This window comes from Sparus aurata, chromosome 24, assembly GCF_900880675.1.
Source record: "Sparus aurata chromosome 24, fSpaAur1.1, whole genome shotgun sequence".
NCBI lineage: Eukaryota > Metazoa > Chordata > Actinopteri > Spariformes > Sparidae > Sparus > Sparus aurata.
The window spans coordinates 21,704,911-21,732,710 of record NC_044210.1 but is presented as its reverse complement, the minus strand read 5'-3'; the positions used below and the strand labels follow the sequence as shown (position 1 = coordinate 21,732,710).

The 27,800-nt window shown below is 39.5% G+C and overlaps 1 protein-coding gene across 1 annotated transcript; it reads right to left on the bottom strand.

Moving 5' to 3' along the window:
- Positions 1-27,276, bottom strand: LOC115576555 (NLR family CARD domain-containing protein 3-like; the record flags this gene model as incomplete). The annotated part of the gene is made up of 9 exons (XM_030409083.1): positions 27,270-27,276; positions 26,799-26,913; positions 25,558-25,633; positions 25,172-25,403; positions 23,233-25,009; positions 22,961-23,134; positions 21,756-21,929; positions 714-760; positions 1-584 (listed from the first exon to the last, which is right to left on the bottom strand). Coding segments are annotated over exons 1-9 (3,186 nt in total), but the record flags the coding sequence as incomplete, so codon positions are not given.
- Positions 27,277-27,800: the final 524 nt, after the last annotated feature.

Below are 27,800 nucleotides of genomic sequence, written 5' to 3'. Positions count from 1 at the left end.
GGAAACAGAACTGAACCAGATGAACCCAAATCCAGGATAAAGAGGTTCAGTGAATGTGGTGTTGAAGGTGTGGAGGCGGATCAGTGAGTCAGAGGAGACTCTGTAGAAGGACAGAGTGCCAGCAGGACAGTCCACATACACTGCTACTCTACCAGAGGAGGAGGAGGAGGAGGAGGAGGAGGAGAAGGAGGAGGAGGAGGAGGAGGAGGAGGAGGAGGAGGAGGAGGAGGAGGAGGAGGAGGTGGATGTGTGTCTGTTATTGTGACTGACAGAGTAACGACCATCATCACACCACAGACTCCAGGACTGATCATTCTCTCCAAACACACAGTCTTCACTGTCTCCTTTCCTTCTGATTCTTCTGTAACTCACTGATATATCAACATCTCCTCTCCACTCGACCTCCCAGTAACAGCGACCAGTCAGACCAGTTCTACACAGCAGCTGAGGCCAGGAGGTCTCAAACCTCTCTGGATGATCAGGATATGACTGATCCTCCTCCACAAGTGTCATCTTCCTGTTGTTGTCAGACAGTTTGATGTCTCTGCTGACTGTGTTTGTGTCGACTGTGAGCTCACAGGAATCTGATGGAGAGAAAAAGACACAACACAGCTGCAGTTATTAATGTGTCATCATCAGTGTGATGATGACATCACAGATGTGAATGAGTGATGTCACAGTGTTTTGATGAATGACAGTAAAAAGACACTCACACTTCCTCAGACCTGGTGTCAACCATCGGACTCCAGCAGGCTCCACCCTGAAAGGAGGAGGGGGGTCAGAGCAGCACATCCTCTTTCAGCATGCAAACATGGACATGACATGACTCTCATACACAGAAACACAATCTGTCCATCAGGCTGCTTCTCCCTGTTCTCCCTGAACCTCTTCACCTCTGCCACTCTCCTCACACACTGAGAGTGAGCCACAGGATGTTGGTGTGTGTGAAAGAGGACCACAACATCTGAGAACACACACAAACCTCTTGTTGGATTTATCACTTCATCTTTATTTTATTGGATGTTGTTGCTGTTTCCTGTGGGCCACCTTACGCTTGCTGTTTGATCCAATGTCAACTTGTGACCAGGTTTCTATATTAGAGGACTTTTGGATTTGGACGTCAGAACTTTTGAGGTCCGATTCCTGTTTGAAGCTTGGAGGGCTTTTCTGAATCTCAGCTGCACAGTCTGCTTTTTGTTCTTGCTGTGTTTCTGCTGCTTTGTTTTACTGTGCAAAGAAACAAATACAATTTATACCTAATAAATCAATCAGAAAACATTGGACGTTGGTTCCCGACCTCTGCCACAGAACCAAGTGACAGAGACTCAGATTCAGATTCAGATTTATTTTGATTTATTCAGACATTTAAACATTTAACAGATAAAGACATAGATAAACATCAAGTCTGAAGTGGAATAGGCAGAAGCTAAGCTTATTGCTCCTATCCCAGTGTATTTACACACATAAACAATAGAAGCTGCCCTTGTCTTATGCATGCACTCATACATTTTTTATTTTCAGATCGTCCCAAAGAAGAAAAGAAAGAATCTTCTTAATTTTTGCATCCTTAGCATCCATTCTCAACATATGTTTTTATAAATGATATCTTCAAAAGAGTTTTAAATTGAATTAAAGTTTTACAGTCTTTTTGCTCTTGGCCCAATTTACTCCAGACATTAATCCCAACAAAAGAAACACAATGCTGCTTTGCACTTGTTCTCACATATGTTTTTTTAAACATTTCTTCCTTTCGGAAATTATAACCACAGTCTCGTTTTTGGAATAATCCCTGAATATGCACAGGTAACTTGTTATGGCTTATGTTGTACATAAATTGTGCTGTTTTAAAGTCAACCAAGTCCTTTAATTTTAATGCTTTTAGCTTGATGAAAAGCTCATTTGTATGTTCCCTGTAAGCCACTTTATTCACAATGCGGATCGCTCTTTTTTGAATTATAGTAATTGGATTAAGATTAGTTTTATAAGTGTTTCCCCAAACTTCTAGACCATAGGTCATGTAAGGAAGGACCAGGGAACAGTATAAAATATATACATTTTTTTCATGTAAAAGTTCTTTGACTTTAGATATTATTGCAAGAGATTTACATAGTTTTGCCTTGATGTGGTTTATATGGGGCTTCCAGCTGAGCTTATTTTGTAAAAGTACTCCAAGAAATGTTATTTCATTCACTCGTTCTATCTCAGTGTCATTAATTATTACATTTCTATGAACATCAATGGCACGATTTCCAAAAACTATACATTTGGTTTTGTTTAAATTGAGGGTTAACTTATTTGAATCAAACCACTTCTTTAACAAAAATAATTGTTTTTCTACTATATCAATTAATGTTTCTAGATTTTTACCACAACTAAGCATGTTGGTGTCATCAGCGAATAAAATAAGGTTTAATGTTTTTGAAACTAAGCAAAGGTCATTAATATACATAAGAAACAGAAAAGGACCCAACACTGCCCCCTGTGGGAGGCCGCAGGTCACTGTCAGCAACTGGGAATCAGTGCCATTGATGTGGACATACTGAGATCTATTCTTCAAATAAGTCTGGAGCCAAGAAAAGGCCACTCCTCTCATCCCATATCTGTAAAGTTTTTGGAGTAGCAATTCATGATTCACTGTATCAAAAGCTTTGGTGAGGTCTAAGAACACACCAACAGCATATTGTTTGTTGTCTATGGCATTTGATATTTTTTCTACAAGGTCCACTAATGCTAAGGTAGTGGTCCTATTAGGTCTAAAACCATACTGCTGTTCACAAAGAATACTTTGCTTATCTACATAACTGAATAATCTTTTATGGAATATCTTCTCCAGTATCTTAGAAAACTGTGACAGAATGGAAATGGGTCTATAATGAGTGAATTCATGTTTATCACCAGCCTTGTGGATAGGCATCACTTTAGCCATCTTCATTTTTTCTGGGAAAACCCCCGATTGTAAAGAAAGATTAAAAATGTACGAGATTGGTTTGACAACACATTCAATAATGTCTTTTAATACTGACATGTCCAGTCCATTCCAGTCAGCTGACGTCTTAGTCTTGCAGTTTTTGACCACTGAAATTATTTCATTTTCATCAGTAGCTTGAATAAATATAGTTTTATCAGTGGTTGGTATTTTGCTTAAAGCATCAACTTGATTAGTGTTGACTATTTCTTTAGCCAGTTTAGGGCCAATATTCGTGAAATATTGGTTAAACTGATTTACAATTTCATTGGGTTGATTGATCAAAGTTCTATCGTTTGTTAGGAATTCAGTTGGAATGTCAGCATTTTGATTTCCCTTTTTGATTAGTTTGTTTAAAACACTCCAAGTATTTTTAATGTTACTTTTATTCTTCTCCATAATAGTTCATTTGACTTGATCTTATAATACTAGTTAATCTGTTCTTGTATTGCTTATAAGTACATTCTGCCTCTTTTGTCCTCTTTCTCAAGAAGTCTTTGTACAGTTTATTCTTTCTCTTACATGCTTTTTGAATACCCCTAGTAAACCAGGGCTTTTCTGTACATTTATGGTTCATTACTTTACTAACTAGAGGGCAATGTTTTTCATACAAAGTCATAAATATTTTGAGAAATGCATCATATGCAATATTTACATCGTCTACATAAACATTATCCCAATTTTGTTCCTTTAGTTCATTCTTTAGTCTAGAAATAGCCTCTTGAGATTTTAACCTTTTTACTATGATTTTTTTGTTTTGTGTTACTGATTTGATAACTCTCTTTATTACTGTAAAGACTGGTAGATGGTCGGATATATCAGTAATTAAAACTCCACTTGTTATTTCACTTTCTGTAGCATTAGTGAATATGTTATCAATCAGGGTTGCACTGCTTTTTGTTATTCCAGTTGGTCTTGTTATGGATGGATACAAGCATAAACTGTACATGGAGTGAATAAATTCTGGAACAGTATTTTGTTTTTGAGGATTGAGCAGATCAACATTGAAATCTCCACAGACAAAGAGCCTTTTACTATTTATATCCTCATACAGATCAATCATTGTTTCCTGAAACTTTTCCATACAGGACCCTGGTTTTCAATACACACAACTTATTATGGCATTTCTTGACTTTTCAATCTCAATCTCTACTGTAACACATTCCATGATATTATCCAGGATTAGACACTTCCTACTGACAAGTTTACTTCTCAAGTTCTGATCAATGTACAATGCTACTCCCCCGCCTTTTTGACAATTTCTACTTTTGAAGAACGCATTATATCCTTCTATTTGGTACAAGGAAGATTGCTCTTCATAGCCAAGCCATGTCTCTGAGATTGCTATTGCAGAAAATGTATTTTTTGTTTGTGCTAAACAATCTAAGATCTTAGAAAAATGTGTATTAAGACTCCTACAGTTGAAATGTATAATGGACAATGAATCTCTGAGATTCATTTGGGCCTCAAAATGGTCCTCGGTAAAGTATTCACAAGTATTCTTTATTTTTGTATAAAAATTGTTCTCTGGATCAAGATCATTTTGCATGTCTTGTGGTTTATACTCTGTATAATCGAACGTTTTAAATTGCAGATTTTCATAATCAGAATGACCAGAATCTGCTCTTACTGTGTTGTCTGGTTGTGTCATATATCCAGTTTATTGTGTTTCATAGCGTTGACTTCTTTCAATCTGGGTGATACACAGCAATATTCAGTCATTTGTATTGATCCAGCTCTGTTATATCCTTGACAGCGATCACTTTTGCTTCTTCACGAGGTCCGTTCAGCTTGATGAAAACTCTACAGTTTCTTGTCCAGGTGTCTTGAATCTTCCTTTCTTTCCTCAGAATCCTTGCTTCTCTTGCAATTGCAGCATTTCTCTTAGTTAGGTGCTCATTCACATAAACACCCGTTCCCTTTAATTTTCTGGCATTCCTAAGCACCTCCATTTTGTGCTTCCTGTTGACAAAGCGAATCAGGATATTTGTCTTTTTGCGGTCTTTCTGAGGCAAAGTATGGCAAGCGGCAATGTTCTTACTGTCTATTGTAATGCCATTATTATCAAAGAAGTTGATTACCTGTTGTTCGAACATTGGTAATTCAGGATTTGAAGCAGGATTTAGCTGGTTTTCCTCTCCCCCACCACTGGCTGCTGCCTGTGCATAAGAGCGTTTTATTTCAAGCCCTGATATCAACAGGTCATCCATCCTTGAATACTGCTCCAAGTCATCAATTCTTTTTTCCAGTTGTTCGATTTTCTTGTCCTTAACTTGTACCTCTTTTTTCAGTTGTTTAATTTCCTCCAGCAATTCCTTTAGGCCTCTTTGTTCAGTTACCACTTGAGTTATTTCCTGTGACAGGAAGCCCAGAGACTTCTTGATTTCTTCAATATCTTCGGCCAACTTCTTATTAGCCATTGCTTCAATGAAGATTGTACAGATAGGTATGCAAGCAGGCTTGGTCTTGTGATTTCTTCAGTATCTGCTGTTTCGCAGACTGTTTCCCTCCAGAACCTCACAAGTGTCACTGAAGCTGTCATTACTGTGCAGAAAATAGCTAATGTTAGCTTGCGTTAGCTAATGTTAGCTAGCATTAGCTATCTTTTGCACATGAATGGCAGATAGCTAATACTAGCAAACGTTAGCCAGGGTTAGCTAACATTAACTTGTGCTAGCTAGCAGAAACTGGACTTAGATTAAGACAAAAGTTACCGTTAGCTAACACTAGCAAACGTTAGCCGGGGTTAGCTAACATTAACTTGCGTTAGCTAGCAGTAACTCTAGAAATAATTTACTATGTTAGCTTGCATTAGCTGATGTTAGCTAGCATTAGTTATTTTTGGCACAAGAATGACAGTTAGCTAACACAAGCAAACGTTAGCCAGGGTTAGCTAACATTAACTTACGTTAGCTAGCAGTAACTAGACTTAGAATAGGATACAAGTTACCGTTAGCGTTAGCTAACACTAGCAAACGTTAGCCAGGGTTAGATAGATAGATAGAATTACTTTAATGATCCCAGACTGGGAAATTATTTAATTATTTATTATTTATTATTATTTATTATTTATTTTAGTTAGCTAACATTAACTTGCGTTAGCTAGCAGTAACTAGACTTAGAATAGGATACAAGTTATTATTAGCGTCAGCTAACAGTAGCAAACGTTATCCAGGGTTAGTTGACATTGCAAAAGATAGCTAATGTTAAGTAGCATTAGCTATCTTTTGCACATGAATGGCAGATAGCTAACACTAGCTAACGTTAGCTGGCGTTAGATAAAGTTAGCTAGCAGTAGCAAGACTTAGAATATGATACAAGTAAGCGTCAGCATTAGCTTGCATTAGCTAGCAGTAACTAGTATTAGAATAATATTCAAATCAAGCTGGAAATGATTTACTACGTTAACTACTTTTGGCACAGGAATGACAGATAGCTAACACTAGCTAATGTTAGCCAGCGCTAGCCAACGTTACCTAACGTTAGCTTGCGTTGGCTAGCAGTAACTAGACTTAGAATATAATACAAGTTAGCGTTACCATTAGCTCACATTAGCTAGCTTGGCACGATTGCTATGTCAGCTTGCTTTAGCTAATGTTAGCTAGCATTTGGTATTTTTGGCACAGGAATGACAGCTAGCTAACACAAGCAAACGTTAGCCAGGGTTAGCTAACATTAACTTGTGTTAGCTAGCAGAAACTGGACTTTGAATATGATACAAGTAAGCTTTAGCATTAGCTTGCGTTAGCTAGCAGTAACTAGACTTAGAACATTAACCACTTTTGGCACAGGAATGACAGATAGCTGACACTAGCTAATGTAAGCCAGCGCTAGCCAACGTTAGCTTGCGTTGGCTAGCAGTAACTAGACTTAGAATATGATACAAGTAAGCTTTAGCGTTAGCTAACATTAGTTGGTGTTAGCTTGTGTTAGCTAACATTAACTCTTCTCGCTAGCTAGCTTTAGCTAACATTAGCTAGCTTGACATTTCCTTGCTAAAATTCATCTCCAACTAACAAAGACCAGTTACTGCTAGCATTAGCCAACGTTAGCTAGCAGTAACTAGACTTAGAATATGATACAAGTTAGCATTAGCTAACATTAGTTTGTGTTAGCTTGATGTTGGCAAGGACATGATTACTATGTCAGCTTGCGTTAGCTAATGTTAGCTAGCATTAGCTATTTTTAGCACAGGAATGACAGAGAACTAACACTAGCTAACGTTAGCTAGCGTTAGATAACGTTTGCTTGATTTAGCTAGCAGTAACTGGACATAGAATATGATACAAGTAGGTGTTATCATTAGCTTGCGTTAGCTAGCAGTAACTAGGTCTGAGAATATGATTCAACTCAAGTTGGAAAAGATGTTTGGTTATTTTCTGCAGGAATAACAGATAGCTAACACTAGCTAACGTTAGCAAATGTTACATAACGTTAGATTGCGTTAGCTAGCTTTAGCTAACATGAGCTAGCTTGATATTTCCTTGCCAAAATTCATTTCCGACTTTATTTGATTCATATTCTAAGATAGTTACTGCTAGCATTAGCTAAAATTAGCTAGCAGCAACAAGCTAGCAGTAACTGCAGGCGTTAACTAACGCTAGCAGTAACTAGTCTGAGAATACGATTCAACTCGAGTTGGAAATGATGTTTGGCAAGGAAATGATTGCTATGTCAGCTTGTGTTAACTAATGTTAGCTAGCATTAATTATTTTTTACACAGGAATGACAGATAGCTAACGCTAGCTAACGTTTGCTCCTCTTGCTAGCTTGCGTTAGCTAATGTTAGCTAGCATTAGCTATTTTCTGCAGGAATGACAGATATATACACTAGCTAACGTTAGTGAATGTTACATAACGTTAGACTGTGTTAGCTAGCTTTAGCTAACATGAGCTAGCTTGATATTTCCTTGCCAAAATTCATTTCCGACTTGATTTAATTCATATTCTAAGACTAGTTATTGCTAGCTTTAGCTAACGTTAGCTAGCAGTAACTCGCAAGAAGTAACTGCAGGCATTAGCTAATGCTAGAAGTAACTAGTCTGAGAATATGATTCAACTCAAGTTGGAAATGATGTTTGGCAAGGAAATGATTGCTATGTCAGCTTGCTTTAGCTAATGTTAGCTAGCATTAACCATTTTTTGCACAGGAATGACAGAGAGCTAACATTAGGTAACATTGAATCAAGAAAATGATTGCTGAAGACAACTTTCAGAATTGGGTCATGTTAGGTAACGTTAGATAGCGTTAGCTTGCGTTAGCTAGCTTGGCATTTCCTTGCCAAACATAACTTCTGACTTGATTTGAATCATATTCTCAGACTAGTTAGAATATGATTCAAATTAAGTTTGAAATGATGTTTGGCAAGGAAATGATTGTTGAATTGTTGGAATGAATGTTAGCTTGCGTTAGCTAATGGTAGCTGGCAGAATCCATTTTTTGCACAGGAATGACAGATAGCTAACGTTAGCTAACGTTGAATCAAGGAAATGATTGCTATGTCAGCTTGTGTTAGCTAATGCTAGCTAGCATTAATTATTTTTTAAACAGGAATGACAGATAGCTAACGCTAGCTAAGGCTAGCTAACGTTTGCTCCTCTTGCTAGCTTGCGTTAGCTAATGTTAGCTAGCATTAGCTATTTTTTGCAGGAATGACAGATAGCTAACACTTGCCAACGTTAGCTAGTGTTACATAACGTTAGCTTAGCGTTAGCTTGATAGCGTTAGCTTGATAGCGTTAGCTTGCGTAAGCTAGCTTGGCATTTCCTTGCCAAAGATAACTTCTGACTTGATTTGAATCATATTCTCAGACTAGTTAGAATATGACTCAAATTAAGTTTAAAATTATGTTTGGCAAGGAAATGATTGTTGAATTTTTGAAATTAGTGTTAGCTTGCGTTAGCTAATGTTAGCTGGCATTATCCATTTTTTGCACAGGAATGACAGATAGCTAACGTTAGCTAACGTTGAATCAAGGAGATGATTGCTATGTCAGCTTGTGTTAGCTAATGTTAGCTGGCATTATCCATTTTTTGCACAGGAATGACAGATAGCTAACATTAGCTAACGTTGAATCATGGAAATGATTGCTGAAGACAACTTTCAGAATTGGGTCATGTTAGCTAATGCTAGCTAACGTTAGGTAGCGCTACCTAGCGTAGTAATCGGATAGTCATGGAGATTTCCCGTCACAATCACAAATCTCCCCTGGAGGTCAGAAATAACCTCAGAAACTGTGAAAGGTGTTGAGTTATTGATTATTACTGCAGTGCCTCTACTTTTAAAATGAAATGGAGAGTGGAATATATGTCCTGTCCATTTGCAGCGTAATCTATGATGATCTGGATTTCTTAAGTGCGTCTCTTGCAAGAATGCAACATCTGTTCTCAGCTTTTTAAGATGAGCTCGTGCATCGCCTCGCTTCACCGCTCCATTTAATCCCAATTACAATTCCATGTAACAAACTGGACCAGGTTTGTTGGCATAGCTTCATCAGACTTACTGACCTTATCAACCATTATTGTGATGTTTGAAAATCAGATTCTTCGTATGCTGTTTCTTTTGTGGCATCCCTTTACACAAATAATCCATAAAAATACTCCTGTACTGGGAACAGAACTTTCCCTTTACAACTATACAGAAACCCCTTGTTGTCCTTCCCTGCTTCCCCTGAGACATGCTTCCTTTAACGTAAGGGAGAAAAAACTTTATCCCAAAAAACCTTCATCACCTGACATTCCACTAAGCTCCTGTGTTAAGTATGTTTGTTTTTTCTTAGACCATTTTTGTTTATTTCCTCCTTCTGCACCCTGAATATGTTCTGAGATTTGGGTTATACATTAAGCATGGGTGTGTATCTTACAAAATAAATAAATACATAAAATAAAATAAAACCGAATAAAGTAAATATATGGTAATTAAAACTATAATGATACCGACAATAATAATAATAATAAAAACTCGAGTTTTGGATAACAGGTAAATCTAGATTAGATACAAATGTTGGTGCTATATTCCCTGAGAAATACTAATAAAATAAAAATATGCACCAGAGGAGTCACGTGGGTGCGGCGAACAAGATGGCGGCTGGTTAGAGGCTCTCTACCTTTCCCACATGTAAATTTGCAAATTATTATTGGTTAGTGGCTCACAGTTTTTTAAGTTTTTACGCCGTTTGAATGAGTAAAGAGCCTAAGTCTGTTTTGGGGGAGCAAATGACTGAATTACAGATGTCAGCGTCCAAGTATTTCAAGAGCACGGGCCGCGTGTCCACCCGGAGCAATGCTCAACCTGACGGTAATGACAATGGCGAGCCGCCACCCCGTCTCGAAAGCCTGTTTGCAGAAATTACTAAAGTGAACGCCACACTACAGTCTGTGGCAACAGACGTTTCCACTATTAAGGAGACAACGACTGAGCTGAAAACAACGGTGGCGGCCATGCACGAGAGACTCGGGGAGGCCGAAACACGTATTGTCCGTCTGGAGGAGACCTCAGAACGGCTGGACGCGGCTGAAGGCATGAAACGTAAGCAGATGGAGGTGATGTGGGAACGCATTCAAACACTCGAAAACCATAGCAAACGAAATAACGTGAGACTCGTTGGCCTGAAAGAGACTTTTGGCACCAATGGGACATTGTTAAACTGTGTTCAGAAGATTTTGGCCGAGGGGCTCGGAGTCTGTGTCGATCCTGAGTTTGAGATTGAGAGAGTGCACCGGACGCTCGCACCAATGCCGGACCCAGACCAGCCTCCGAGACCTGTGCTTATACGTTTCCTGAGACAGTCAGCGAGGGACAAGGTGATTACAGCGGCGAAAGAAAAGCGTGGGGTTGAGTGGGAAGGATGCCGTCTTTCTGTGTTCCCTGACATGACCAAGGAGCTGGCAGAGAGGAGGAAGGCTTTCACCGCGGTGAAGCGCAAGCTCCAGGAGTTCAACGTGAAGTATACACTGGCCTATCCGGCCACATTGAGGTTCAAGTGGAAGGGGAAAAACGTGAGCTTTACCAAAGCGAAGGATGCAGACAAACTTATCAGCGACAACGAACATGGGGATTGTGCTGATTCAATGTGAGATAAAAGATAAACGGACACTATCTGAACCTGAATGAGCCACGGGAATGTTGTGTGGACTGTTGGGGAAGGGGGCCTGAGCGAGCCACCGTCGAGGGAGGAGAGTAGCGGTAACCCACGGACCAGATAAGGTTTTTACGTTCAGTTTAGATTTGATATGGCAGCAAAAGAGGGACTGCCCGGCAGCTTGCGGGCTGTTTTTTGGTTTGGTATAATTTGTTTTTTCCTTATGTGTTTAGTATGTTGGAAATGTTCCTTTTCCATACTTTGTATTTGTGTTTATGTTTTGACGGGACATATGGCATTGGCAGATCATAACTCGGGAGGGGGCAGACGTCATGGGCAGACATATGTTAGTGTTAATAGTAAAACAGACATGGATATAACAATACGTGCAGGTAATTATGACAGGGAAGTGTATTAAATATGTGTCCTGGAATATTAATGGGAGTGGAAACCCAGTTAAACGGCGTAAGATATTGGCATATTTGAAAACCAATCAGGCAGATATCATTTTTATACAAGAAACTCACCTAAACGAGGGAGAGGAGGTCAGATTTAAAACAGGATGGATAGGACATATTTTTCACAGTTCGTTGTCAAGTGCACGTAATGGTGTAATGATTTTGGTTAAAAAGAATATACAATTTGTGTTATTGAAAGAGGTTAAAGATGCAGAAGGGCGAATGGTATGTGTACGAGCATCAATAGAGGGAGTGAAAGTCATACTATGTAACATCTATGCTCCCAACAAAGGGGATCCACATTTTTTTCATGGTATAAATAAGGTCTTGGGAGATATGGATGGGCATGTAATCTTAGCAGGTGATTTTAATGAAGTGATGGACCCCATCCTGGATAAAAGCAGGTCTAAGGGCCCATTGAGGACCAAAGATAGAGAGGCAATTCATATGCTAAAGGAAGATATTGGACTAACAGATATATGGAGGCTTACTAACCCCCATGGGAGGGAATATACCTTTTTTTCTCACTGTCACAAATCTCATTCTAGAATTGACTTGTTCTTGATTGCAAATTCCCTGATAAAAAGTGTAGTTAGTTGTGACATAAGAACTATTGCCATAACCGATCATGCAGCAGTGGAGTTATGTTTAAAGGTGGAGCTGGAAACAGGTGGGAGGCCTAGATGGAGAATGAACACTTCTTTACTACAGGACAAACCTTTCAAAATATCACTGGGTGAGGATCTAAAATCTTTTTTTGAAATAAATATTGGAAGCACAAGAGAAATTAAAACTGTTTGGGAAGCATCCAAAGCTTATATAAGGGGGAAATTGATAGCATATGCTTCTCAAAAGAAAAGAGAAAGCCTTAACAAAATCAAAGATTTGGTGAAGGAAATTAAATTAAAGGAAAATCTATTATCTGAGCATTATTCGGAGTTACAATATCAGGAACTTTGTAAGCTGAAATTCCAGTTGCACGAAATTTATAATAAGAAAGTAGCATATGCTTTGTTCAGAATAAAAACTAACTTTTATGAGGGTGGGGAGAAAACAGGGAAAATATTAGCTAGGCAAGTAAAACAGAAGGATGTTTTGAACACCATCCCAGCCATTAAACAGGGGGATACCCTATTTACCTCAGTTAAAGATATAAATAAGGTATTCAAACAATTCTATGAGAAATTGTATACATCAACAGCGTGTAGCAGTATTGACCAAAAAGAGCAGGAAATGTTCTTCTCTAACATTGACATGCCCAAATTACACTCTGACAATGCAGAGAAACTAGAGTCTCCGATAACTGAGGGCGAAATAAGGAAGGCAGTTTCATTAATGAAAACCGGGAAATCGCCGGGTTATGATGGATTTCCGGCAGAATATTATAAAGAGTATATCGATATTCTTGCTCCAGTTCTGCAGAAGGTATATCAGGAGGCTTTTGAGAAGGGACAGGTGCCACCCACTTTTAACAAAGCCTTAATATCTTTAATTCCTAAGAAGGATAGGGATATAACAGATCCATCCAATTTTAGACCCATTAGCTTGCTCAATTTAGATTGTAAAATATTAACAAAGGTGCTGGCCCTACGTTTACAGCAAGTCCTGCCCAACATTATACATCCTAATCAGACGGGCTTTATGAAAAATAGATCCTCTACAGATGGTATGAGAAAATTGTTACATTTAATGTGGTTAAGTCAGTCAAAAGATGCACCAATAGCTGCAATTTCCTTGGATGCCGAAAAGGCTTTTGATAGGGTGGAGTGGGGATTCCTATTCTCCACCCTATCGCATCTAGGGTTCGGTCCATGCTTCTCCAGATGGGTTAAGATATTATATAAGGAGCCAAAAGCTGCAGTGATAACTAATGGGATAATATCACCATTTTTTGGCCTCTCCAGAGGGACCCGTCAGGGCTGTTCTCTGAGTCCCTTACTGTCCATAACTTTTTTGGAATCGTTAGCAGCCAGTATTAGGATGAATAATAACATTAAGGGAGTTGAGATTGGAGGACAGGAACACAAACTATTGCTTTATGCAGATGATATTTTGGCTGTGGTGAGTAATCCCCTCACTTCATTACCACACTTGATGGACACCATTCAATTGTATTCTAAATTTTCAGGCTATACAATCAATTGGAATAAGTCTGAGGCTATGCCTTTATCCAAATCATGCTATTCACACATGGTGGAAAAGTTTAAATTTAAATGGGTCCCTAAAGGAATGACGTATTTAGGAATTAGACTTAGCCAAAATCTGGATGAACTACCCCTACTGAATTTTAACCCAGTGTTAGGAAAAATTAAAGCTTATTTAGAGAAGTGGGAAAAAATCAGGCTTACTCTGTGGGGAAAGGTAAATATTGTAAAAATGAGTGTTGCCCCTCAATTTAACTATTTGGTTATGATGTTGCCAATTACTATTCCGCCTGACATTTTTAAGAGGTATGACAATATAATCAAACATTTTCTTTGGGAAGGGAAGAAAGCAAGAATCAAATTGAGTAAATTATGTGCCCCCAAGGAGAAAGGGGGAATGGGGTTACCAGATCCAAGATTGTACTATTTAGCATTTGAAATGTCCAAATTAGCCAAATATTGGGAAGAGACTGGGGACACAGTTGATTGGATGGATATTGAGAAAACACTGTGTTCACCATTTAATCCGACTGAGAGACTGTCTCAGCAAGTCAACACAACAAACCCAATTCTTGCTCACTCTGGGGAAGTATGGACTAGAGTGCATAGAGCAAATAAGTTATCACATTATGTACAAAAGTACGCATCCTTGTGGAATAATCCTGCCATCTGTATTGGAAAAACACCTGTTTGTTGGAATCAGTGGTATTCATGTGGCATACACACTATAGGAGACTTGTATAGTGATGGCGTGTTCATGTCCTATACTGACCTCACTCGAAAATTCACTCTTGAAGGCAAACAACATGTTTGGAGATATCTACAAATGAGAAACTGTGTAGCCTCTAAATTTAAAGTAAACATAGATAATCAAATTCTGGATTATCTTAAAAAGCCACATGAGTGCCATACAGCTTCACTATTTTATAAACTAATTAACCATTCGGTGAGTGGTGAATTAACTTATATGAAGTTGCTGTGGCAGAGGGATTTGAGAACAGGTTTTACACAGGAGAAATGGTTGGAGATTTTGTCGGAGTGTGGAAAACATGTGAGAGAGGTGAGAGGAACGTTCATACAGTATAAGATTATACATCGATATTACCACACGCCGACGAGACTTCACAGGATGAAACTGATGAATGACAACCTGTGTTGGAAATGTAAAACAGAGGTGGGAACTTTTCTACACTGTATATGAGAGTGTGCCCTGGTGATGCCGTTCTGGGTTAAAGTGATAGAGGTTTTGAGTGGCTGGCTTGGTTCAGCGATACCTCTGACCCCTGAATTATGTCTATTAGGGGACAAATCCCAAATACCTAACATTTCAAAAGGTACCTTTTCTGTTATTATGGTCGGTTTAATCACTGCATCAAGAATCATTTTGAGACATTGGAAAACAGTTAAATGTCCAAATATGAAAGAGTGGTCGGACGCAATGGTCGAGACTGCATCTTACGAGTCTATGCTCAACAGATTAAAAGGTAAACTGGAGGATGGGACCACCTCCTGGGACTGTTTTTGGACACATATAAAAACTGAGGAAGGCCCTGGTTTGAACCCAGGAAGGACTGAGATCCCTCAGTGACGGATGATTTCATTCTTCATGCCATGACACTGTGAGCTAGACTCTGGATTACATATGGACAGCATGTTTGTATTTTTATTTTTAGTTGGGTTTTCTTTCATTGGACTTTCATGTGCCATGTCTTGTGATGTCTGTGCTATGGTCAGAGGGGGCCTGGGGGGGTTTGTGGGTGCCATGTGCCGTTGATCTCTTTTGTTTTATTGTCTTGTTTTGTGTTTAGTATTCTGTTTTGAAACTTGAAAATGTCAATAAAAATTTGAATTACAAAAAAAAATATGCACCAGAAATTGTATTATTCATTTCCATGTTTACCTTACTCTCTGTTAGAGTTAGATTATAAAGGTTTCCCCACTTTATCTGGATTAAATGAAAATAAATGATTAAAGTAGAATAATAATAATTCTTATTGCATCTCCAACAATCTCTCTTTGTATATAAATGCTTTCCTTATTCTTCTCCTCCTTCTATGCATTTATGTACCGGTAAGTATTAAACAGACATTGAGAGGTTCTAAACAAACAGGAATAAGATAACATGAACGTAATATTAGTCAAACAAATAATAATACACTTTTCAGTCTGCCTAAAGATAGCAAGGCTGTGTGGAGCAGCCCTACATAGAGTTGCACGATACCCGCAGTGCCAAATCCTAACGGTTCCTACTATACTACAAATTCTACACGACGGTACTACCGTGGATTACTATACTACCGGTGGCAGTTTCCGCTACATAGCGGCCGCCTCTACTCTCCTCCCGGCTTCTCACTGCATGCTACTCCCTTGTAAACAAACCCACATGCTAACTACTGCAACCGAACTACACAGCTGCTGAATGATTGGCTGTTTGCCTGTTACTGGTGATGTCCGGGGATATGATAGGCTGTTTCCGCACGCTGGCTCCGCCCGTCTGTTAGCTGATTGGCTGTTTTCAGATTTTTTTATATTTTTTTTATTTATTTATTCAGACTTTAAACATTTAACAGATAAAGACATAGATAAACATCAAGTCTGAAGTGGAATAGGCAGAAGCTAAGCTTATTGCTCCTATCCCAGTGTATTTACAGACATAAACAATATAAGCTGCCCTTGTCTTATGCATGCACTCATACATTTTTTATTTTCAGATCGTCCCAAAGAAGAAAAGAAAAAATCTTCTCAATTTTTGCATCCTTAAGAAGATTTTGTTTGCGTGTTTCTGCCGGCAAGAACGAACTCCGTGAAGACAGCTCCGCTTCGATAGAAATTCACCTCAAAACAAACAACAAGCTAAAGTTCTGTCTCGCCCAGATGCGAGCTTACAGTCACTAACCCGAGACAACACACTCACCATGGCAGAAGCACCGGGCCCGAGCAGCGAGTCTGCCGCGGCCGCGTCTCAGTGGCACCACTAATTTTGCTCAAAAAACCAAACTCCAAAAGTCACATTTGGAACTATTTTAGCTTTAAACAAGGCACAGATGGTAAAGCAATAGACGATGGCCGTCCACTGTGCAGGCGCTGCCACCAAGCTATAGGAGCCAAAGGAGGGAACACATCCAACCTCATAAACACCTGCAGGGTCGTCACCCAGATTTATATGTCGAATACCAGGTTAGTATGCCCTGTTTATTTTCTCATTGGCTAATATTAGGCTATATGCTCCGTGTACAGGCTGAGGAATGAAGAGTTAAAGGATGTCAAAGTATAAAGCACCTAGAAAATCCATAAAAATATAGTTTTCACAGGGAATCAGTTCCTGTTTATTGTATTTTGTCCTCTATGGTTTATTATGTTGGAGAAGAAGCATTATTGTCAAATGTATATTTTTTAAAGACAGTGGATTTGTTATCCTAAGTTGATTATTTATATTAGTTAAACATAAATTAATGTGCAAAGGAAACTGAAAGATTATTTAATGTCAACCATATAAAGTAGAAGTATTTAAATAATTTATAAAATAAGTATTTATTACTTGTACAAAATGCATTGCAGTTCATAAAAATAATACTAATAAAAAAAGGCTGCAGAATCGCGATAATACCCGGGACCGTGATACTTTGTCTGGTATAGTATCGTGGTTACTCATTTTGGTATCGTGACAACTCTAGTAATAACATTAATCCTTCACACTGTTCTTTATAATGATTTACAGTTACTCAGAGTTGTTTCAGGGAGGCGTGTAGAAGAAAATCCTCTCTTCAACTGTCCTCAGGTGGGTGTGTGATGTTTGCTTTAATAAACTTTTCTGCATAGCAGGGATCAGTGAACGAGTGCCTGGTGCTGTCCAGGGTGACGGTCAGCCTCGCCGGGTTAAACATGCTGTAGGAGACTCCCGCGTTGCGCAGCTCAGCCTTCACTTGGTCGAACGATGCTCGGAGCCTGCCGACCTCAGGGCTCATGTCAGGGAAGGTGTGCACGGGAGAGCCATTGTAGATCAGGCGGCATTTATTTCTGGACAGTTTCAAGATCTTTTCTTTTGCAGCCTCACAATAAGCGCCCGTGACCTCTCTCTGTTCTGTGGTTTCGGGGCGAGGCTCCTGTGTGCCCGGTCAATAACTAACAGTGCATCAAAGTTGTCCTCCCCCAGCACGGCGGACAAAAACTCTGTGGCAAAGCGGCTCGGGTTCTCCGCTTCACTGCCCTCTGTGACTCCGACGATACGGAGGTTTTGTCTACCGCTTCTGTTGCATCTGTGCATTTTTCTTGCAACCTTTTATAATCCTTCATTAACATTTCATGGCTTTGTTCCAAGACCGCTATCCTGTCAGTTGCATCACTGAGTAAATTGCCCATTTCTTTCTGATTGTTCGCCGTCTGTGTAAGTGTGTTACGTAGGGACTCCATCTTCTGCAGGATCTCCTCCCGGAGCGCGCCGACGTGCGCCCTGACTTCTTCACGGAGAGAGGAGATGTGGTTCCTTATCTCTCGGTGCATGCTTCTATCTGTGCTTTAATGTCGGTCGTTATCCCCTCTCGGTACGACTGTAGCTCGCTTCTCAGGGTCTTCACTGAAATAGGTGAATCTTGCTTATCGTCCGCCATCTTTTGCTCTTTCTCGGCCACAGACGGTGGCATTAAGAGTTTTTTCATGTATCTTGCTACATGAAATTGACAACAGACACCCAGCAGGAGCAGTATTATCAGATTTTAGTGCAGCTTTCGATATTATTGATCATAATTTGTTGTTACAGAAATTAGCTTGTTATGGATCTAGTTCGACTGCAACCCGCTGGCTTGAGAGCTATTTGAAAAACAGGAAACAGACAGTTCTGTTTAATGGAAGTTTGTCTGAACCAAAAATAATTGATTGTGGAGTCCCACAGGGAAGTAGTCTTGGTCCATTATTATATTCAATTTTACTAATGACTTACCACTGACCCTAAAGGATGCTAAAATTTCAATGTATGCAGATGACTCGACAATATATATAGCAAAACCCACAATTGATGAACTTAGTAGTGTTTTAAATCAGGAACTTAAAGCAGTGGTGACATGGATAACCAACAATAAGTTAGTTCTTAACATTGCTAAAACAAATAGCATTGTATTTGGGACAAAACTATGTTAACGAACGAGCCGAAACTGAGACTATATGTAAATGATGTGGCTGTAGAACAAGTGCAAGAAACCAAACTTCTAGGAATAATATTTGACAATAACTTAACATGGTCTAAACACATTGAGAAAGTAATAAGTAAAATGGGCAAGAGCCTTTCAACAATAAGGAGATGCTGGGATTTTCTACCTTTAAACGTAAGGGGAAGTGTCATCAAAAGCCTTGTTATCACACCTAGATTATTGCTCAGAGGTTTGGTCGTGTGCTGCCACATCATCTATTAAAAAACTGCAAACAGCTCAGAATAAGGCAGCACGATGTTTACTTTGTTGTCCATATCGAACTAATGTTAGCAAAATGCATAATTGTCTTGCTTGGTTGAACAGATTTATTGTTTCATTACTTACTTTTATTAGAAAAATATCTACATCTAAACTGCCAAGGGTTCTATAAGATGTCTGTCTTTCAGTTTGGATGAACATGGTTATAATACGAGGCGTGCTACAGAAGGTAGATTTACTCTACCTGAAGTGAAAACAAACTAAATGAAAAGTACGGTAATGTACAGAGCCATGGTTTTATGGAATGCTCTGCCAGGACATATTATTTAAGAGAACAACAAATACAGATTTAAAGAACTATTGAAAGAGCATTTGTTAGCCAAACAGCTCTCGGTGTCTGTTGATGTTTAGTGGAGGCTAATTGGTACAATCAATTTGTCATTTATTCTTATTTTATTTTCTTTATTATTGTTGTTATTGTGTTTTTATTGTTATTATTATTGTTATTATTATATCTTTTGTCTTCTTTTTGTGTGTGTGTGTTTGTGTGTGTGTGTGTGTGTGCAGTGAAAAGATTATGTTCTCCAGGAAGACTAGCAATGGCTTTGCCAAAGCTTATGGAGATCCAAATAAAAGATACAAGATAAGATAAGGCACAATTTGAACAGACACTAAACTAGTCTGAAGAAAGAGGTGTAACTCTAGTGTTTGTGCCAAGACTCTTCTGGTCACTAATCTTCATCTCTTCTTCTCCTCATCTTCCTCTCTTCACTTGTAACTATTGGCTTCAAGCTATGCTGCCTTTTCTCCTGAACTGAACTGAACAACTGGAGTTGGAGTAAACAAAGCCGACCTCCCGACACTGAATCATCTACAATCCAGATACAGAGTCTCATACTGACTGTCTGTGGCTGCAGCAGGACTCTTCATACCTGAGAGTTTCCAGTCTCCAGCCTGGATCCTCCAGTCGAGCAGACAGCTGCTTTATTCCTGAGTCTCCTGGATGATTGTAGCTCAGGTCCAGCTCTCTCAGATGGGAGGGGTTGGAGTCCAGAGCTGAGGCCAGAGAAGTACAGCCTTCCTCTGTGATCAGACAGCCTGACAGCCTGCAGACACACAAAACAACACACATCACACATCAGCTGAGGGTCCTGATGGTTCAGTGAAATGAATCTGTGTTTAAGGGTTTAACATTTATTATATTCATCATCTTAGTTTTCACTAATTTACTAATCAGCACTAAACAGAGTATAACTGAAGCTGATGGAAATGCCATTTGTTTTGCAAATATTTAGTCATGAACCAACATAATGTACCTGCAGGTCATTATTTTAAGGACAACAAACAACCAGATCTTGCATACATATATATATATATACATATGTATATATACACATGTATATATATATATGTATATATATATATATGTATATATATATATATGTATATATATATATATGTATATATGTATATATATATATATATATATATATATATATATATATATATATATATACACACACACACACACACACACATATATATATATATATATATATATATACACACAAACACATATATATATATAAATGTGTATGTGTATATATATATATATATGTGTGTATATATGTATGTATGTATGTATGTATGTATGTATGTATGTATATGTATGTATGTGTATATATATATATATATATATGTATATATATATATATATATATATATATATATATATATATATATATGTAGCGCCCCGAGTTTGGGTCATTTGTGTGATTGTATATTCCATTTATATATTTATATCCTTTTTTCCTGACCACAACAAAAGGCCACTCTGAAATGTGCAATTTTTCCTTTATTGGGGGGGTAGGGCTGCCAATATCCAGCAACTTTGCACAGCCATTGAAGAGGACTGGACCAACATTCCACAGGCCACAATATACAACCTGATCGACTCTATGCGAAGGAGATGTGAGGCAAATGGTGGTCACACCAGATACTGACTGGCTTTCTGACAGTCCCAGACCCCCCCAATAAAGCAAAACTGCACATTTCAGAGTGGCCTTTTATTGTGGCCAGCCTAAGGCACACCTGTGCAATATTCATGCTGTCTAACATGGGCGAGCGGTAATAATAAGCTATAAATGCAGTGCATGCCCAAGCCCTTCAATAAAAATAATCGAAAATATTAATCTGGCAGTGTGTTCAATTATACAATACCTTAGTTCTACTGTTTTGGTCTTAAATCAAGACTTGGTCTTAAATCCGTGCCTAATCTGTCCCGTTTTGCTTGCGAAAAGCTGGAAAGCTGACAGCTTGTTTCGCGCATGCGCACTGTGACACCGAGTAGTACAGTTACTGCCAGAGGCTGTGTTTACTGAAGATGAGCATTTTGAATGGCAAAAAAGCTGTCAATGAAGCAGCTTATCTGCCAACACGCATGCGCAAAACTGACTTGTTTGAATTGTTCAGCGGGAAACTGTCAGTGGTTCATTTCATCGTGTAGCCTGGGTCAAAATGAGTGAAAATATTAATTCTATTAAGTCTTTGCGTTCAGTGCCGTTTTTGCGGAGAACTTTTGAGGGAAAGAAAGCTATAATTTCAAGTGGACGGCCTACTCCTGAAGTAAATATAACAAAAACTGCAAGGATTTTCGTCTGTCTTATAGACTTTTGATGTACATGTCATATGAAATAAATTCTGACCTGAGAGTTTCAAGGACACAGTGTGGACTCTTCAGTTCAGCAGAAAGTTGCTTCGCTCCTGAATCCCGCAGGTTGTTGTTACTCAGGTCCAGCTCTCTCAGACTGGAGGACTGGGAGCTGAGAACTGAGGAAAGAGCTTCACAGCTTCTCTCTGAGAGGTTACAGCCACTCAGTCTGAATAGGAAATAATAAATAAGAACATGGTAAACTGTTGAGTTTTAGTGAGACGGTATCAGTGTTTCAAACACTCCAAACTATTTTCAGTGCCATTTCTACATCCCCTTATATTGTCTTGAATACACCTGCCATTTCAAAGAGATCCTTAAATAACTACTGTGTTTACCAAAAACATATACACATGTCAAATACATCATGAATGAGATCAAATAAATGCAGTTTTCACAGAGAGACACAGCGGTCAGGTCACTCAGTGTCTCCTGAAGCTTCGAGTTTTATGAATGTCAGATGAACTATGCTGGAATGTGGTTCAATGCCTCTTAGTGCCTAAATACTTTTGGCGTATGATCTCTGTAAGTCTTACAAGCAAGTGGGTGTTTCAGCTGTGAATCAGTGAAATGATAAACTCAATCAGCATGTGTGTCTAAGTGTAACGCTGTCCATCGACTGATACACAGATGGAACATGTCACTTCACAGGGTTTCTTGGCCTGCTGCTTTTTGTGTTTGTAAATAAAACATTGAGCCTAAATTATATTTCTCCCAACCATTGTCGGAGTCCACAGGAAGGACCCACTGGAGTAGGACCGTCTCTGTGAACCAGACCCCCTGATTTACAAATCAAGCAGTGGATACCAACAAGCTCCCCATGTGGCTCAAACGTGTAATACAGATTGAAATCTTAAATTACAAGGAAAGGAAAGTCTGCTAATTTATTTGGTGACCCAAATAAAATCCTCTCTGGGAATGACTGGTATATAATATCTTGCTCCACTGCTGTTCAGTTCTAGACTTGTTGTAAACGTGACAATAAATCATGACTGAATCAAGAATAAACATCCAGGTATCAAAGTCATATGATATCAAGTATAAATGAAGTTCTTCATCCTCATTGTTCATGTTGTACAGGGGATGAATTAATGAAAATTACATTGAAAGAAAACAAGTTTGATAGCAAAATTAAGCAATTAGCAATTAAAGAAATGGCTAAAAATATATGAATGGTTTCATAACAAACAGTCATCTGACCTCAAACTTTCCAGATTGCAGTTTGGACTCTCCAGTCCAGGTAACAGCAGCTTCACTCCTGAATCCTGCAGGTTGTTGCTACTCAGGTCCAGTTCTCTCAGATTAGAGGACTGGGAGCTGAGAACTGAGGACAGAGCTTCACAGCTTCTCTCTGAGAGGTTACAGCCACTCAGTCTGGATAAAGAATAATGAGCAGAACAAGAAAATAATAATTCTATTTGGGTCAATAACAGCACATTTATTGCATTCTGAAGAAACTTCTCCACACTTACAGAACTTTGTTGGAGGCTTTGACCACTGGCAGCAGCCTCAGAAGAGCCTCCTCTGAAGCAGAGTATTTCTTCAGGTCAAACACATCCAGATCTTTTTCTGATGACAGTAAGATGAAGACCAGAGCTGACCACTGAGCAGGAGACAGTTTCTCTCTGGAGAGACGTCCTGATCTCAGGTACTGCTGGATCTCCTTCACTAGAGAATGATCGTTCAGTTCATTCAGACAGTGGAACAGATTGATGCTTCTCTCTGGAGACAGATTCTCACTGATGTTCTTCTTCATGTACTCGACTGTTTCCTGATTTGTCTGTGAGCTACTTCCTGTCTGTCTCTGCAGACCTCGCAGGAGATTCTGATTGGTCTGCAGTGAAAGACCCAGGAGGAAGCGGAGGAACAAGTCCAGGTGTCCATTGGGACTCTGTAAGGCCTGGTCCACAGCACTTTGGTAGAGACGTGTCTCTGTAGATTGATGGTCTGCTGTTTTATCTTCTGCCAGCAGATTGACTCCAGAGTTGATGAATGTCAGATGGACATGAAGAGCAGCCAGAAACTCCTGAACACTCAGGTGGATGAAGCAGAACACCTTGTTCTGGTACAGTCCACTCTCCTCTTTAAAGATCTGTGTGAACACTCCTGAGTACACTGAGGCTGCTCTGATATCGATGCCACATTCTGTCAGGTCTGATTCATAGAAGATCAGGTTTCCTTTCTGCAGCTGATCAAAAGCCAGTTTTCCCAGAGACTCAATCATCTTCCTGCTCTCTGGAGTCCAGTGTGGATCTGTCTCAGATCCTCCATCATACTTGACGTTCTTCACTTTGGACTGAACCACCAGGAAGTGGATGTACATCTCAGTCAGGGTCTTGGGCAGCTCTCCTCCCTCTCTGGTCTTTAACACATCCTCCAGAACTGTAGCAGTGATCCAGCAGAAGACTGGGATGTGGCACATGATGTGGAGGCTTCGTGATGTCTTGATGTGGGAGATGATTCTGCTGGCCTGCTCCTCATCTCTGAATCTCTTCCTGAAGTACTCCTCCTTCTGTGGATCAGTGAACCCTCTGACCTCTGTCACCATGTCAACACACCCAGGAGGGATCTGATTGGCTGCTGCAGGTCGTGTGGTTATCCAGAGGCGAGCAGAGGGAAGCAGGTTCCCCCTGATGAGGTTTGTCAGCAGCACATCCACTGCGGTGGATTTTGTGGCATCAGTCAGGATTTTAGTGTTGTGGAAGTCCAGAGGAAGTCGACACTCATCCAGACCGTCAAAGATGAACACAACCTGGAACTCTTCAAAGCTGCAGATTTCTTTGGTTTCAGTGAAGAAGTAATGAACAAGTTCCACCAAGCTGAACTTTTCCTCTTTCAGCACATTCAGCTCTCTGAAAGTGAATGGAAATGTGAACTGTATGTCCTGGTTGGCTTTGTCTTCAGCCCAGTCCAGAGTGAACTTCTGTGTTAAGACTGTTTTCCCGATGCCAGTCACTCCCTTTGTCATCACTGTTCTGATTGGTTCGTCTCTTCCAGGTGAGGCTTTAAAGATGTCTTCTTGTCTGACTGTTGTTTCTGGTCTGTCTGGTTTCCTGGATGCTGTTTCAATCTGTCTGACCTCATGTTCATCATTGACCTCTGCAGTCCCTCCCTCTGTGATGTAGAGCTCTGTGTAGATCTGATTCAGAAGGGTTGGGTTTCCTGCTTTAGCAATTCCCTCAAACACACACTGGAACTTCTTCTGAAGGTTAGATTTCAGTTTACGCTGACAAACTGCAGGATGACTTCCTGAATAAACACACAACAAAAAAGATCATTAAGTTATTTCTAAAGACAATAAGACAATTTCCTTCCCCTAAAGATTGTATATATAAACAGATTCATCATCATCAAACTTCAGTAAACGTCTCATTGATCCAACATGTTAAATCTTTAGAGAAATCCTCTTACTGCTCTGCAGACAGTCAGCCAGCTCCTCCTGCTTCATTCTCCTCAGGAAGTGAAGTGTGATCTTCAGAAATGCCTCTCTGCTGCTCCTCCTCTGCTCTTCATCTTTACCATCCAACACCTCCTCATCCTCCCTCTGACTCTCTGGGTAGCATTCTGGGTCATCTGAACTCAGAACCTTCTTGACCTTCTTCAACTCGTTCTTCACAAAACTGACAATTTTCTCCTCCAGCAGCTGAAACAGAATATTATGTGAATGACAACATTTAACATCATGGAGCCAAACATCAGATCCATGTTGGACAGATTCACCACTGGTCTGTAAAGTGCAGCATGGAGATTATTGTGAACAGACTGGATGTAAAAGTAGTTGTTGTTCATGTACAGACCATAAATATGGAGTCCAGGTGTGTCTCATGCTGGACAGACGGACCTCTGGGAACCTCTGAGCTCTCCTGGTCGACTCTGTGGAGGAATCATGAAGAATCAGTCACATTGTGTCTGTCCACTCAGAGACAAACACAAGCTGAAGGTCCTTTGAGTTAAAGTGTTGATGACATCATTGAATCAGATGGTTTCCTCTGACATCACAGTGTTGGTCGTACTGCTGATCCCACTGTGAATCAACAGTCAGTCAGTTTACTGGGTTGGTTCAGCAGCTTGTCTGGTTTAGTCCCTCCAGCTCTTATTGACCCGTTTAATACTGTGGACAGCAACACACAGCTAACACAAGCTAGCTGGATGCTAACTGTACAGTGCAAACTGGTGAAGAGTCTCAATAAACTTGTATTCAATTGAGATTCCAACATTGGAGAATGAAAAAATATTCATTCTGTCTTTGTTTTTATCATTTCTGCAATAAATTTGATCCGACACCAGAAGATTAAAATACCAGTTTGTTTTCCTACAAACTTGATTTTGATATTTAATTTGTCTGATTTGTGACCTGAAAGTCTTTATTGACTTTTTTGTGTTTTGCTTTTGTGTCTTTAACGACACAACGGCCTAAATATAAAGATAATGAATTCATCATTTGTAAATATAAGTTATATTCATGTAGACGTGACTTGAAATACTTAACGTCTGAGTTTCAAAGTGCTCCACGTAACTTTAAATGTGTTTGTAAAACTTTATTATTTGTTGGATATTTAATAAATATTGTAAAACAGTAAAATGTTCTGCCTTCAGTTCATATCTTTGTCTCAAGTGTTTGAACTATATTTAAGACATCAGAAAATAAGTTATTTGTTTTTATATATTTTATATCTAATGTGCTGATATATCAGTTATCAGAGTTTTTTACTCTTCATATGGGTTTGGGTACCGGCCCCATGAGGTCCGGATGGGTCGGGCCCTTGTAACGTCAGATATAACACACAGCCCTTCCTCTCCTCAGCAGCAGGGTCAGATTTCAGCAGGAGGTGAGTCACTGCTGTTTGTCCACAGGAGGAACACTGTCCTGTCAGAGTTGTTTAGGGACGGACATGAAGAAATGTGAACCTGTCCTTTAATACTAATCCTGCTCTGACCTCCATCATCACTCTGAGAACATGAAGACCATCAGGACAACTGGTCAGACTGGATTTAATGAGGACAGACATCAACAGAGAGCAACAGGACAACAACTTACTGTCTGTCTGACACATGTGCTTGTTTGAAAGTAATGATCGCATCCTTTGACCGGTCACTCTTAAAGGACACACAGCTGGGCTCATATTCAGGTCCAGGTCCAGGTCCAGTAGAGTCTTGTCTCCTGCTGGACAGAGAAGAAGACCACCAGAGATGTTAATTCACTTTCTAGTCTTCAGACACAGAAGCTTCTGTCCATAAAATAGGTGAAAACATCAGGAATAAACCTTCAGAGAATATTGGACCAAACTAATTCAATAAAGTGAAATGAAGAGTTGAAGACTGGTTCTATTGGGCAGCTTTCTAAAGTGAGAAGATACATTTAAGTGAAGAAGAACGAAGCTGAAAATAAACATCAGGTTTCAAAAAACATCTTTCTCCACAGTTAAAACATGAATCAGTCACATATTAATGTTATTAACAGCTCACCTCTTTACAGCAGGAGCTGGTTGTTCTTTAAAATCAATGTAACGATCCATTGAGTCGTCACTCTTGAAGGACACACAGCTGGGCTCAGGTCCAGGTCCAGGTCCAGGTCCAGGTCCAGGTCCAGGCTCAGGTCCAGGTTCAGGTCCAGGTCCAGGTCCAGGTCCTGGTCCAGTAGAGGCTGGTCTCCTGTTGGACAGAGAAGAAGACCACCAGAGATGTTAATTCACTTTCTAGTCTTCAGACACAGAAGCTTCTGTCCATAAAATAGTGGAAAACATCAGGAATAAACCTTCAGAGAATATTGGACCAAACTAATTCAATAAAGTGAAATGAAGAGTTGAAGACTGGTTCTATTGGGCAGCTTTCTAAAGTGAGAAGATACATTTAAGTGAAGAAGAATGAAGCTGAAAATAAACATCAGGTTTCAAAAAACATCTTTCTCCACAGTTAAAACATGAATCAGTCACATATTAATGTTATTAACAGCTCACCTCTTTACAGCAGGAGCTGGTTGTCGATCAAACAAGGTAATGAGACTCTTGATGGGAACACGGCTGGGCTCAGGTCCAGGTCC